This window comes from Heteronotia binoei, chromosome 12, assembly GCF_032191835.1.
Source record: "Heteronotia binoei isolate CCM8104 ecotype False Entrance Well chromosome 12, APGP_CSIRO_Hbin_v1, whole genome shotgun sequence".
In the NCBI taxonomy this organism is placed as follows: domain Eukaryota; kingdom Metazoa; phylum Chordata; class Lepidosauria; order Squamata; family Gekkonidae; genus Heteronotia; species Heteronotia binoei.
In genome coordinates, this window is record NC_083234.1 from 27,790,668 (window position 1) to 27,806,392 (window position 15,725).

Genomic DNA, 15,725 nt, shown 5'->3' on the forward strand with positions numbered 1-15,725 from the left:
GCAGAAACTCCCACCTGTGAGGACTGCAAGTGCTGAGCTGAGGCACCTTTTAATCGGAGACATCTGTATGCAGCTTCAGAGGTCACATGAGGTGACATCTTTGTGGTCAAAAAGAAGATTTAAGATGCTGCTTGCTTTTGGTGGAGCGCTCTTGCAAACTCAAGCAATATTAGAGGACTGGGGATTTGTAAATTCTAGCTGTGTCCCATTGTGTGCATGTATGTGTTCTTTTTTTAAAAAACTTTCTTGACTTTAGAATTTTTTGTTGCTGGGAAGTACATATTTCTTTGCCATTTTATACATTTGACATTGCAGCCATACACTGTCTCCAGCAATATGTATCGGAATAAATAGTTTGTTTCAGTCTGTAGTTGAAACAGGGGAAGCAAAACAGACACACAGACTTGCCTGTTTGCCTATGTCACACCAGTGAATGGACATATCAAATTCAGCGGAGAACTAATAGCAGGAGAGAAGTTTGTGTCAAGGCTGGCCCAAAGATTTTAGGTACTCTAGGCAGACTATGGTATTTGCCTCTCCCTCCATTCAATGTAGAGGAAAACAAGTCTAGAATGAAGTTTTTGGGATCCCAACTCATCATCTGGCAAATAATAGACTCAGCTGTGTGACTAGCCAACACTGTGCCTCTGAAAACGACAGCTACCAAATCACATTCCCAGACTAGTCTTTTGAAGCTATGCAGTGGCACTGTTTCACTGTGTTTGCATATACCGCCACATTCTACAATTCCTGACATGGTAACATGCACTGTTCTTCAAGCTTAGCGCAATGTTTGATACATTCATTTATAAGAGGATTTATGAAAGGTAACAATAAAATAACATTAATAAGATACCTTTAATAAAGAAATATACTTCTGTCTAGTCTGGCACCTGGAACAACAACTACAAAAGACATACAGCACCTAGAGTGACATCCAAAATTCAATGCTGTGCCAGCTCCCAGATACTCCCAAGACTCTGAATATATTGAAACACTATTATATTAGGTAATGTCTTAGGTAACACTGTTTATCAGACCTTCAAGCCAGACGTTTGCCCTATACCAGAAGGTGATTCAGCCAGTGAATGAGAATATCAACCATCTTTGTGTTCCAGGTTAAATTATTTTCTTATTTGGAGTTTGACAATTCAGTCTTTTGTTCCAGACATGGCTTGAAGGTCTGATAAACAGCGTATGATGATACTGTCCGTTGACAAAATATATAACAAAACGAGAAGCTTCACCACAGAACCTCGTTTGGACTTGGCTTTGGGGACCCAGTGGATTTTATGTTGGGAACCTATTAGATACTCCCCCCCCCCCACAATGGACTGATATTTGTGCTTTCTAACTCAGTCTTTTGGAACTCTAAGAAGTAAGGGGGGTGCAAACCTTATTACATTGTTTGCATATCCCCCCCCCAAAAAAAAAAAAATTGGCACATTTTCTTGTGGTGAATATTGCCTAATATAAGAGCAGGGGTGTCGAACTCATTTGTTATGAAGGAAGGATCTAACATAAACGAGACCTTGTTGGGCTGGGCCGTGTTGGACTAGGCTGAATGTGTCCCTGTTTAAGAGTAGGTAGCAGAGAGAGAAACTTTATAAAGGACACAAACACAAATATTTTTTTTAAAAAAAACTTAAAACATGCTTAAAACATTAGCACTTGTCGGTCTTAAAGGTGCTTTCTTTGTATTTCTCCCATGGGATTCAGGGACTGGCCAAAAGAAACTCTGGGTCTTTCCTTCCTTCCCCAGGGGACCAGGACGGGGAGGAGCCTCAGCCAATAGGTGGAAGAGAGGTTTGGCTCAGTAGTTCTGCTGTGGGATTGAGAGAACGTGGCAAAGCAAGCTCTCCTTCCTCCCCAAGGGAGGAGCCTCAGCCAATGGAGAAAACAGGTTTTGCTCTATAGCTCCTGTGCTATTGAGCAAGCCTTGCAAAGCAAGCTGTTCTGCAAAAGAAAGCAAGGGAGAGGGAGAAGGAAGCAGATGACAGCCAGCTGCTTGGGGGCCTCATAGGAGCCCTCCAGGGGTCTGATTTGGCCCCTGGGCCACATGTTTGACACCCTGAGTAGTCTTGGAGCATTTGGGAGCTGGCACAGCATTATATTCTAGGATGTTAGTTTGATGCCTAGACAGCCACCTGGTTCAACTATATGGTTGGGCCAGCCCTGAATAGTTTCCTGCTAACCTCCATTAGATTTTCTAGTGATGAACTAAAGCAAATGAAACCTGGCTTGATTAGCCCAGTAGCATCCTAGAGACCAAAAAAAAATTTGAGGATGTAAGCCTTTGAGACTCAAAGCTCCCTGAGAAAAGAAACTTTGACTCTCAAAAACTTAAACCCCCCAAATATTGTTGGGTTCTTAAGATGCTACTGGATGCAAATATGGCTCTTCTACTACAGCCTAGCCTAACTTAGCCACCCTCCTGAAACTGAGACATCTTGACAAGCAAGTCTGGAAAAAACTTTGCTAATCCCACCACAAGCATCAGGAAAACCATCCAGCTAAAAATATTCTCTCCATCCATGTGTCAGGTTCTGAGTGTGCCCTACTCTCTGCATATGAGAGCTAGGCCGACAGTTCCCCACTTACTGGCCCTTCCCCAAGCCCACTCTCCTGTACTCCTGGAGGTACAAACAAAACCGCATCCCATACAGCAAGCTGCTTGAAATACATCTGCTTATGAAAGAGGGATGTAAAACCACAAAGGCCCAGCCTCGCCTCTCACTATGCCTGTGGCAGGCTGAGGAACATGGTGTGCCCAGCAATCACAATGCCGCTCTGCGTGCTGCTCTATTTCTGGGACCGATCGCAGTGATTGCCTTGCTGGTGAAAGGCTGCCTTGTAATTATAATTTGGTTTAGCAAACAGCCAAAGCTGTTATTTTACAACTGCCCAGTACTGAAGGCCCTACAAATGAAGCTCTCAGTTCGACAAACTGGCTGTTGCTTAGGTGCCGTTTGAGAGCAAACTGCAGTAGCACTTCCCTCTTCACTTTTCTGAGCTCAAACCATCCCAAGCAATCATGTCGATCGCCCACACCGCTGGCGAGTACATGCTCTCAGATGCTCTGCTTCCAGACCCCAAAGGTTCCAGGGCAAAAGGACTTCGCTTGGAGTTGTCGTGTGACCGTATTGTGAAGTTTGTCACAGTGGGCTTACCGCTTTTCCTGGTGTCCCTGGCATTTGCACGGGAATTTTCCACTGGTATGTCAAATTGTTCTTATTTTCTTTATCCCTCCATTTGTAGTGAGTTGCTAGACAAACTGCCCAGTTTTTAACTTGCCTTCCCCAACATTTTACAAAAAAAATTGAGAACGTCTGATCCATCGTGCTCTAATGCCATGTCTAAACTGAGAATAATTCTTGGCGTGTTTTGCTGTCAACTTCCCCGGTGTTCTTTGCGCACTCAAGTACTTGTTGGATATCTATCAAATATTTGATACCCATATGTATATGTAACATCCTGTGATGATTGATCTCAATGTTTGTTAAGTGATGGCATTTGATGGATGTCATGCAAAAGTATTTGATTATTGGCAGCTTGTGCGATTTCATATCTGATGCCTGCCAAAAAAACATCAAGAGATGCCAGCAAGCCCCAAGCATTAAAATTTCTAACTCTTAAAATATTCAAAAATTGGAATTTCATTCAAAAGTAAAATTTTCGCACTCCATATTTGAGATGAAATGGCAAACTTCTTAGCAAAATGTGTGAATATTTGTTTCTGCTCTGATAAATAAGAATGTATGTTATGTTAATGTTCAGCCTACCTAATTTCTAGTATTCAAGATATAGTTTGAAAGTAGGACCCCAATACAATCCAAGCTAAACACTTCTCCATCGTGTTAATCTTGGGATCCATACAAAGTTCAGCAGTCCAGTCTTACTGATGTTAAGCACTCTTAGGTCCCATGGATTTCACTGTGGGGACAGTTATAGCCCAATCCTGTGAATGCATACTTGGAAATAAGTGTCACTGTGTTCAGTGGGGTTTACTGTCCAGCAAGTGTGCATAGGGTTACAACCTGAATCACATGCTTGATTCTGCCACTGAAATCAATGGATTTTTAAGTGTGGCATTTTAGTAAGCTTGTGATGTTCACAGAAAATCTGTAGGTATGTATAAGGTGGAAAGTGCCATCAAGTCACAACCAATTTATGGTAACCCCATAGAATTTTCAAGGCAAGAAACACACAGCGGTGGGTTGCCATTGCCTGCCTCTATGTAGCAATCCAGGACTTCCTTGGTGGTCTCCCATCCAAGTACTAACCAGGGCTGACTCTGCTGAGATCTGATGAGATCAAGCTGGCAAGGGCCATCTGGGTCAGGGGCAGGCATGTCTATATAGCTGGAAATATTTGCTACATCAACACTTATACTAGCATTTCACATAGCCTGCGCAATGGGGTGTGATGTTTCTCTTACTCCCTTTGATGCTGCCCAGGCAGCAGAACCCATGAAAGGTCAAGATGAGAGAACACCAAGATGGAGAAGCAGCAACCATGCCTGTTCATATCTGCAACGACCACACTTAAATTTGTGTCAGTGTGGGCCGATGCCTATGTGGCTTTGCGTGTTTCTGTCTGAATTGAGCTGAGGCTGAGTGGATGCAATTACTGGCCTGCCTCAGGAATTTTTTGTTAGGAGAGAGAACGCCTGCATGATTTTTGGGGTGGATCCAGAGGGAATAAACAAAAACATTTGCTATGGCTTGTCCTGATTTGGAAGGTACCTTTGAGGTTTAGTGACTGGTATTTCTGTAGCACTGTTAGAGTAGAGAGATGGCACTTTGTCAACTATGATGGAGTGGGAGGAGGAAAAAGTAATGAAAATGTAAAGGAATATGTTTTTAAAACAGTTTAAACCAGGCCTAAACAAGCTAGCACAAACTCATCAGATCTCAGAAGCTAAGCAGGGTCAGCCCTGGTTAGTTCTTACGATGGGAGACCACCAAGGAAGTCCAGTGTTACTATGCAGAGGCAGGCAATGTCAAATCACCCCTGTACACCTGTTGGCTAGAAGACCCCATGAGGTGTCACCATAAGGCAGTTGTGACTCGATGGCACTTGGCACAGATACACACAATCATATTAAAGCTGAAAAGTGCGTGTGCAGGAGTAATTCTTGCATCCACATAAAACTCTTGCTGTCACACTGCATGAGCTGTTGTACCATCTGAAAAAGTGTATGTTTTTCAAAACAGCTGATAGAATGGCTCTGCACTCATACACTTTTTAAAGAGAAGCCCATTAGAAAACCTTGACAATTGCTTCATTTGTACTGCGTGGTTCATCTCTGCCAATGAGTGCATCTTGGACCTGAGCAGAGGCTGCTTTCAATCACTCCGCATGGCTGTTGCAACCAGGCAGTGAGCAGTTCTGATGTAGCAGCTGACCACAAGGCTCGTGACAAGGGAACCACTCACAAATAATGCTCTGTAAGCAGGGCTGGCCCTGCCACTACGCAAACCAGGCAACTGTCTAGGGCGCCGGCCTTCTGGTGTGCCACATTGGGTGCCCCCATGTGATTTGGTGATGTTATCAGTGCAGGGGGGGGGTGGGCACCAGAAGTTAGCCTTACCTAGGGTGCCAGTCTAGGGCCAGCCCCGTCTGTAAGAACAACTGCCAAGGGATTAAGGCAGACCCGAGAGAGATTCAGTATCTTAATTGCAGGCAAGACCATGGGAATGGCCTCCTTCTGACTGTTTGCCTAAAGATTCTGGGGATGGGAGTGGGACACATCCTGCTAACTGGGGTCTTGCAGCCTGGCCTCAGGAGAGGGCCCTCCTTTGCTACCACTGCACTATCCTGCACTTTCAGCCACAGTGGCTTTTGTGGTAGCTAACAATAAAATCACTGGTGGGAAACCACACTGACAAACTTACACAAGCAGAATTATAAGATCCTAAAATGTTAGTTAGCACATTGTACAATACCAACTACACGATTACAGAGGGACATTAACTTGGCACTTGGAGCCTAAGGGCAGCCTGAGTAGGGCACTGTCTCATCTCTCTAATAGTGCCCTCTAGAAAGGTGTGTATTCACCACTCTTATTGGGGGCTGGGAACTACTGAAGGGCATCTACCACTACCCCTCCTCCAACCTTGAATCAGTGCAAATCAAATGGTACCAAAATGATAAATGGTAAAATAACAGGGTCTGCAGCAGGAAGAGAAAAATAATTGTTTGCTCTGCCACCATTAGAAACATCTAAAGCTGACTTCCAGCACACTTACCCTTGCACTGCCTCGGGGCATTTTTCTGCAAGGTTCCAGTGGACAGAACAGATGGGGAATAATGGGGGGCATGCTTAAGGTTAACAGCTGCATGTCCATCTTGCCTTCCATTTTAGGCTCCCAGATCAGCTGCTTTTCTCCTGGCAACTTCACAGGGAAGCAGTCTGCCTACGTCGACGCTGTGTGCTGGGATTCTTTGCTTCATTATGTACCGGATGCTCCAGGAGACTCAAGATCCAATTTCCTCTGGGTCCTCAAGGTAGTTCTGTGCTTCAGAGGAAAAGGTTTTGAAGAAGACTGTCTGATAGACTAAGCATCATTGTGTAATGCGGGCTCAAGGGCCTTACATTTAGGAGACCTCGAAACTTTGATGTAGGTCAATATCCAGGTGACAATTCACTTGTGCACCCCTCTCTTTCTTGCACCATCATATCTGAACTCCACAAGCTGCTAGGATATGCATATTTCCTGCATAGGAAGAGGCAGTATCATGAGTCATGAAAGAAAGAAGAGTTCCGCTTCATTTCTGAAAGACTGATAGGAAAATATTGGAAGGCCCTATCATGATAAGAAACTTGCATTCCAAACTGGGCCCCTCAGGACCTCGAGTTCCTTGTAAAGTGTATTCCATCTCCCACCCACTCACCCACTACATGGTCCTGCCATCCTGTATACCTTTACTAGCACATTTTCAGCAAGTTGTCTCAGGCTCCATCATTTGTATGCTCAGTCCTTCCTTAACTCAGACAGATTGTTTGTGTCAATCACGGCAAATTGATACACTGGGACACACATTGCCTTTTGGAATGCGTACTTTACTCAGATATAAGAGAATGGTAGATTTTGCCAGTTCTTCAAGGGAAGATAAGTATACCTATTGGAGAGAAACGGAGAGCGCTCCTAGCAGGTATTGGACACAAGGTTGCTTGGGCTGTTGCAAAGGCAACCCCCCCTCCCCCAGCTAGAACTAGAAATAATAATATGAATAAATAAATGAGTCCAAGTCTGGGGTTGGGTTATGAGGATTGTTTTTAACTTTATTAGTACTTTCATTTAAGTAAGCAAGGTTTTTTTGTGTGGAACAAACCTAGCAGGGACTAATTTGCATATTAGGCCACACACCCTGACATCACCGTTGTTTTGCATAGGGCTTTTTGTAGAAAAAGAGCCCCGTGGCACAGAGTGTTAAAGCTGCAGTACTGCAGTCCAAAGCTCTGCTCATGATCTGAGTTCGATCCCAGCGGAAGCTGGTTTCAGGTAGCTGGCTCAGGTTGACTCAGCCTTCCATCCTTCCGAGGTCAGTAAAATGAGTACCCAGCTTGCTTGGGGGAAAGTGTAGATGACTGGGGAAGGCAATGGCAAACCACCCCATAAAAAGTCGCCATGAAAACGTTGTGAAGCAACGTCACCCCAGAGTTGGAAACGACTGGTGCTTGCACAGGGGACCTTTCCTTTCCTTTTGTAGAAAAAGCCCAGCAGGGACACATTTGTATATTAGGTCACACCCCCTGACGCCAAGCCTGCTGGGACTGCCTACTAAAAGAAAAAGCCCTGTAAGTAACTCTATATGCAGCGAAGGGACGGATTCTCATTCTGTATGATTTATCTTTTACAGCTCTTACTTGGGCTAATTTGTCCCAACAGTTGCTCTAACAGTCCCTTCCTTTCCCTTCCTCCTCAGGTCTTTCCATATTCCTTGCTGGTTATCGCAGTTGCCATGTATCTACCTTACCTGCTCTGGAGATACGCAGCTGCCCCGTCTCTTAACTGTGACCTGTTCTTCATCATTGATGAATTGGATAAATCCTACAACCGCTCCATCCGCTTGGTTCAGCACATGGTGAAACTGCAGCAGACTGGCACGGATCCCGAGGAATTATGGGAAGAATATGACAAGTAAGCTTGACCTGGATTTCAAGTGCTTCCCAGTTGCTCATTTGATTAAATTTTGTTCTATGCTTGCAAACCAATTCCTGTTTTGTTTCAAACCATCGGAAGTATTTGCCTCCTCAGGTCATGCAGTTTCCTTGGATGTCCTGTAAACTTTTCCCTTAGCTCATATGTAACTTAAACTGGTGGCATTATTACCTAACCCTCTACAAATCCAGCTATCTCATTTTGTAATCAGCATCCTACTCTGCCCTCATTTTGTCAGCAGTGGAGACCTAGTTCTCTTTGGTAAACTTGTATCCTATCCTGGTAGTGTCACTTCAGACTGTAAGAAGTGGCTCAGATGAATAAATGCTCATCCATATAAAGCAGTTCCCTCTACCCAGAAATCTATAACATGTCAGGGCAAGGCAAGGTTATGGTTGCCAAGTCCGGCTAAAGAAATATCTGGGGACTTTGGGGGCGGAGCCAGGAGGAAGGATGTGACAAACACGACTGAACTCTGAAGGGAGTTCTGGCAATCACATTTAAAGGGACTTCATGCCTTTTAAATGCCTTCCCTCTATTTGGAAATAATGAAGGATAGGGGCACCTTTCTTTTGGGCCTCATAGAATTGGACCCCCCTGGTCCAATCTTTTTGAAACCTGGGGTGTGTTCTAAGGAGAGGCACCAGATGCTATGCTGAAAATTTGGTGCCTCTACCTCAAAAAACAGGGGCCCCCCAGCCCCAGATACCCATGGATCAATTTCCATTATACCCTATGGGAATCGGTCTCCTTAGGGTATAATGGAGCACCCAGCAGATATTTCCCACTTTCTGATAGTGGGGGGAGGGCCTCCAAACGTGGAGATCCCCTGCCCCCAACTGGTTGCCAGTCTTCTGGTGGCACCTGAAGATCTCCCACTATTACAATTGATCTCAAGACAACAAAGATTAGCTCCCCTGGAGGATGGCTTCTATGGCATTATACCCTGCTGAGGTCCCTCCCCTCCTTAGGCTGTGCCCCCCAAAATCTCCAAGTATTTCCCAACCCAGAGCTGGCAACTCTGAGATTAGAACATGGCTCCCTTGCATTTAGCTATCTGTAGGCCTGGACATCTTTGTCAGAAGAGAATCCAGTCACATGAAATCCCATGTCCAGTCTGCAATGATACAACTCAGATGTAAGTTTAGGAACTAGGCCTTGTTCTCCACAGTAGCATGTACAAACAGGTGCTAGGTGTTGTAAAAAGAGGCTTAGCAGAATAGCAGTATAGCATTTTTTCTTGGCATTTGGGACGTGTAATAATCACCACACCCATACAGCTCAATAGCTGCGTGGCTTACACACAGTGGGAAGAAGTAGCAGTTATTTAGCACATTTGTATATCATTCTTTTTTTAAGGAGCTCAGGGCAGCAGTCATGGCTTCCCCTTCAATGTTGTCCTGTGAATTAACTTTAGAAAAGAAAGACTAGTATAAGATCAATCTAAGATTTTCAGGGCAAGCCAGAATTTGAACTTGGTCTCCTCAGGTCTAGTACTGCCCTTTAACCATCGCACCACACTGGTTGTCAATATGATTCTATTCCCAGGGGAAATGAAGTAGGCATGCCGATAGTCTAATGTTGACTGTATAAGCAGCTTGTAGGTTGGCTACATGAGGGTGTCATACAGACACAATCAGCAGATGGTATGCCACTATGCATGCACGGTTCTCCCCTCCCGTGTTTTATTTTCCCAGGAATTCAGTTAATGTGGTTTAGAGAGAGAGAGAGAGAAACTAGCTTAAGGTCAACCAGCCAGCTTCATAATGACGCAATCCACATCTTTCAGGTCCTAGTCTAACCCATACCTCACACACACTGATTCTCATTATCCATTAAAAGCTGCAGCACTATTTCTACCACTGATCATCAGTCCTGTTCCTTTCCTTCTAAGGGCTCACAGTGAATGTTATTTCAAGTTCCCTCTGTTGAAGAGATGCCTCACTTGCAAGCAGTGCTCCTACCTCGTACCTCACCAATACCTCACACTGACTGTCATTATCTATTGAAAGTTGGTGTTTTACTGTTAGTAATACTACTATGAGAGCTTTTTCTGTAGCAAGAACTCCTTTGGATATTAAGCCACATGCCCCTGATGTAGCCTAGCCAATCCTCCAAGAGCTTACAGTAGGCCCTGTAATAAGAGCCCTGTAAGCTCTTGGAGGATTGGCTACATCAGGGGTGTGTGGCCTAATATGCCAAGAAGTTCCCACGCAAAAAAGCTCTACTACTTTTTCTACCACTGATCAGTCCTGTTCCTTTCCTTCTAAGGGCTCGTAGTGAACGTTATTTCGAGTTCCCTCTTTTGGAGAGATACCTCACTTGCAAGCAGCGCTCTTACTACCTTGTTGGCATCTACGTGTTGAGGAACCTACTCCTCCTGTTTCTCCTGGCTGCTACCTGTCTCTACTTGGGATACTGCCATGTGGTTGTGTTTTTCAAAGATGAGTTCAGCTGTTCAATAAAGGAGGGGCTCCTAAAAGACGAGCCTCACATCCCAGACTTTGTTCCTTGCAAACTGGTTTTCTTCTCCGTCTTCCAGCTGACCAGCATCTGCATTGGAGTGGTGTATGCCCTCCTGGGGCCAGTCATAATCTACCACTTGCTCCAGCTGTGTCAGTGGGACAAGCGGCTCTTGGCCATTTACGAGATGCTCCCGGCTTTCGACCTGCTCAGCAGGAAGATGCTGACCTGCCCTCTGAATGACCTCAACATCATCTTGCTGTTTCTGCGAGCCAATATCTCCGAGGTCAAGTCCTTCAGCAGGCTGAGTGTTCTGTGCACCTTGAGGGATGTCACGGCAGACAAGGAGAACATTGACACTGTTGTAGATTTCATGACCCTCCTTGCTGGTCTGGAGATGTCCAAACCTAAACACAACTTTTGCTCATCAGGCACAGATGGAAACCAGCCTCATTCCAACAGTGAGGTTGTGGGTAAGTGACATTAGGGCAGAGTCCAGTGTTCCTCACTTTTGAGGATGATGGCCAAAAATCCAAACCCTTCTATTACATTTTTAATCGCGTCCTTCCTCCGAGGATCATCATACCTGGCTCTCCTCTTGATCGTCTCAACAGTCCTGTGAGGTAGATTTGGCCGAGGGACAGTGACTGGCCCAAGGTCATCTGGCAAGGTTCATGACTGAGCAAGGATTTGAATTGTCTCCCCCTGCCAATCCTAGAGTGACACTCTAACCATTACACTACTCCAGCCCACAATTTCTCCCACCAATATTTTCTCTTCTCTTGTTAAAACTTGGATTTTCCCTCCGCTTTGTTGCTGACAGGATCTCTGCATTAATGCTGGGCCAAAATGTAGTCCCTGATTTTTAAACTAATAGGGAAATATGCACACATGCACTGTTCCATTTTGGGGCTGCACATTTTGTAACTCTACCATCCAGTAACATCTATATGTCCCACCCTTGATTTGTCCATTATTGTCCCAGTTAAAAGCTGAAACATCTTTGCACTCTGGTGCCCACGTCAATCCGAAGACCGAAGCTTAGAATGTACAGAGAGTATCAGCGTTCAGTCTGAGATGGCATTGATAACTGCATTCCTAGGCATACTTTGAGAGTGATCCCATTTAACTTACTTGACTTGCTTCTGAGCAAAGATGCTTAGGATCATACTGTATGGAGAAAACTGAGCTGTGGGTTCCGTGACTTTTCAGTGTTTGGGGTGTGAACGGCATTTGTCCATTCATGAGAAGTCACAGGAAGTTGAAGAAAACAATGGAGGAAATGTAACCCTTTCCCCTTATGTTAGGGATGTATTTCAGGCAAAAATAGAACTTGGCATAAACTCCAGCAGCCAGAGAGCTTTCTAAGAAGCAGCAGCTTTCTAGTCCTCATTGCTGTGACAGTTTGCAAGGCATGCAGACACCGCATGGTAAAGCCCAAGGTGAAGTGACAGAGTGCCATGAACAGTTCTAGGCTACTGCCCTGACTCTTCCTCATGATGATTAGGAATTGAATAATTTATGCTAATACACACTCAACACAGGAGACAAATTCAGTTTCTTAGTCCAAAATGCATACCCTCACATGAAGCTCTGCTTTTTGGTCTCGTTCTGACACGCAAGTCGCATACCATCATGTTTGAGTGTCTAGTAACACGTGTACAAACAATATTATAATAGATCACCCACCCACTCACTGATGTGATGCATATACAAGAGGCCCCTGGGTAAATGAGGTCCTTCTACCTTTACGAAAAATGATGGAAACTTAGTTGGCAAGGCAAAAGCCATGGCCATATGGTGAGAGTTGTCTCTGTATCCCCAGGGGAAAAGATATTTCCATTCAGAGCTCAGCCCCAGGGCTTTGTGCAGCAAAGCACAGAACAGCAGCACAATCCCTGGAAACAACAACAAACACCAGCAAATCTCAGCTCCATCACCTGCAAAGAGATACACAAAACGGACAGGGATTCATGCAGCTACCCACGGAAAAACCCAATTGTTCTTACACTGAATAAAGCTTGTGTAAAGCACTGTTTGTCAGAATGCTTTAAGACTCTTGCTTAAACTTTTTGAATTATTTGCCTTCCACTTTGGCGCCAAGCTTCTGTTTCACAGATCATACAAAGACCCCTGCCTGCTTTGTGTGCATTAAGCCACACAGAAAGGTCCAGAGATGTGGCACTAATCCTGCAGTGGTTGTAGAGGGCAACAGAGTACGTGGAACCCCCTAATAAACTTATGCAAAAGGAAGTATCAGTGGATGAAGGCAGCAGCTCTACTTCCTAATGCCAGGTTGAGAAGTTGGTGTTCTTCTAAAATGGAAGAACAGAGAAATGTATGGAGGCTAGGTCCATCATTAATTCATAGGATTATTATGAGTCAGAAGTGACTTCATGGCACGACACACAATCAGCTCCATCAGTGGCTACTAGCCATGATGGCTAAATGCAACCTTGACGTTCAAAGGTGCTACTGAATAAGTAATGTGGGTGCGTAACAGGGGGATCAGTGTCCTTGTGTCCAGGGTCTTCTGGGCCATCTAGTTGACCATTGTGGGAAACAGGATGCTGCATCATTGGTTTGACCCCTTGGGCTCTTAGATTCCTTTGCTAGGCCAAAGGAGAAGCACTAATGTCAGAAATCCAATGTGGATCAGGAGAGGGTTGTCGTACAAGGGCCATTCAGCCCCCTCCCGCTCTGGCTGGTGCAAAGAAGGTTTTACTTTTGTGAAGGCTGCCCATGGCCCAGAGCTCATTTGGGAGCCATCAATGGAGCACAGAATAATTTCTCTCCTGCAAGTAGCTTTTAGTGGGGGAGAAATGTCACTGTGAACTGTACGCGTCTGACAACACAGAGCTGAAAGCTCAAGCCTCAAAATATTTATTTGCTGAGATGCTGCCACCAGCACAGCGAATGCCAGCTGAACAGACATCTTCTGTAAGGAGATTGTCCTTTGCAAAGCAGCAATGAAATTATCACCTGTGGTGAGACCCCCATTCATAGCTGCATGCGCAGTGCAAAGAGGCATTTTGAGGGTATTGCTAGCTGCCTGCTTTGCTATTGAAAGCTGTTTATGCCATTAAAATGACTAAAAGCAGCAAAAACCAAAATTCCATCCTTAAGAAGTCTTAAAAGTAGAGTAGAAATAATTTTAAACGCTATCGGCTGGAAAACAATAAAGGCAGCAACTCAGTGCCAGAAAGGCCAGCAGTCCAGTTTAAAAAAAATATAAGAAAACAAATGACAGAAAGCCCTCCAGATCAGAACAGTTAAACACACAGGAAGCTGCCTTGTAGCAAATCAGACCATCGGTCCATTGGGGTCTGGACTGTCTACTCAGACTGACAGCAACCCTCCAGGTTCTCAGGTGGAGGTCTTTTACAGCACCTTCTGCCTCGTTTTTTCAATTCAAAATGCCAGGGATTGAACCTGTGACCTTTTGCGTATGAAGCAGAGGCTCTTCCACTGAGCCACAGTCCCTCACCGAGCCACAGCTTCTCTCTATTTGGAAAGCTAGAAGTCAGAAGGTATGACAAGTCTCCTGCAGCAGGGAATTCTACAGGGTGAGAGTCACATGGTCCTGGAGACTTGCCCACCTTCCAGTGTGGTGTAGTGGATAAGAGCAGCAGACTCTAATCTGGAGAAGTGAGTCTGATTCCCCACTCCTCTTCCCCACGAAGCCAGCTGAGTGATATTGGGTCAGTCGCAGTTCTTACAGAGCTCTCTCAGCTCCACCTGCCTCACAGGGTGCCTGTTGTGGGGAGAGGAAGGGAAGGTGATTGTAAGCTGCTTTGAGACTCCTTACAGTAGAGACAAGCGGGGTATAAAAACCAACTCCTCCTCTTCTTTCTTCTGTTGAAGCTGGCACACCAGCAGGGCACCAGTGGCTGATCTCAGAGCACTGTCTTTGTGTCACAGGCTAGATCAGAGGGCTTTCCTGCTTATTCCTTCCTACACTGCAAACACCCCCCCCCCCATTTTCTGTGCTATTCCAAGCACCCACAGAATGGCCCTCTGCAAGACCCAGCATCGTTTTAATGTCTGAAACTTTCTTCCTTGTGCCTAGACATGAAGCCCGCCCATGAAGGGAAAGAAAACTGCAACAGTGTGCCATCTTTGACTCTTGCTTGACTCGAAGGAGCAGCAGTCAGCAAAGCAGTCAGGACAGAGTAATCGTGCTGCGATGGAGAAGAGGACAGCCAAACACCCCAGTCTTAAATCCTGGCAATGGTAAACTGCTGTGTCCGCTAAGTCATACTGGCCCCGATGGACTGGTGAAGCAACCTGAAAGCACGATCCATATTGCTTGTTTACTGGCTACCACATCCATAGCATTTAATGTTACCACAACTTTTTTTTTTTGAGACAATGGCAAATGCTTTTGTTTTTGTTTGGGATTTAATGTTCTCACAATATTAGGGCTGTCACTTTATTATTATGATAATAGCTACCTGCAAGAAGATATTAAACAGATACAGGTTTCCATACATGGAGGAGTTACGGTACATCAAACATTATTTCCCTGTTCAGTATATAAATCTGACTGTTGGAAGGGTGGGGAAATGATAACCCTAAATTTGTGGGCAAAAGTTAAAATTATAGGTATCTTCTTTATCTTGATTCCCTCAGGATCTATCAAATTTCATATTCATCAGTTTAAAACATGTCCCTTTATATGTTTTAGACATGAGAACCATGCTGCAAAATGTCAGACAGCATCATTTGAAAAAAGTTTTTAAGGGAATGAGCCCAGTCAAGCACCTCCCGTGCATGAGATGGTCCTGGGTTCAAATTCTGGCATCTCCAAATAAAGGGTCTCAGTTAATAGGTTAGGAAAAGCCTTTCTCTGCCCAAAACTCTGGAGTGCTGCTGCCAGGCAATACTAAGCTAAATGGGCCAATTCTGTAGCAGCTTGATTTACATTCGACCCTGAACTCTACACTGCTGCTGGTTTATAAATCAAGACTTGCTGTTGAATACATACAAAAACGTTTTTTATAAACTTTTCACTAATGGCTTTTAACAGGGTGCAAGGTATTATTTAAACATCTCAAAATATTATTTTATTCCTTTAATGTCAAGAGAAGGATC

At 44.7% G+C, this 15,725-nt stretch overlaps 1 protein-coding gene across 2 annotated transcripts; it reads left to right on the forward strand.

The window, feature by feature from the left end:
* The first annotated feature begins 2,615 nt into the window (after positions 1–2,615).
* Positions 2,616–14,980, forward strand: PANX3 (pannexin 3). 2 transcript variants are annotated; one of them, XM_060250693.1, is made up of 5 exons: positions 2,616–3,215; positions 6,407–6,510; positions 7,933–8,147; positions 10,440–11,104; positions 14,701–14,980. In XM_060250693.1, the coding sequence occupies exons 1-5, from the start codon at positions 3,035–3,037 to the stop codon at positions 14,763–14,765; spliced, it is 1,230 nt and encodes a 409-aa protein (XP_060106676.1). In that variant the 5' UTR covers positions 2,616–3,034; the 3' UTR covers positions 14,766–14,980. The 2 variants fall into 2 exon arrangements, with proteins under 2 accessions (XP_060106676.1, XP_060106675.1); XM_060250692.1 differs by having other exon boundaries at positions 6,368–6,510; positions 14,701–14,979.
* The last annotated feature ends 745 nt before the right edge of the window (positions 14,981–15,725 follow it).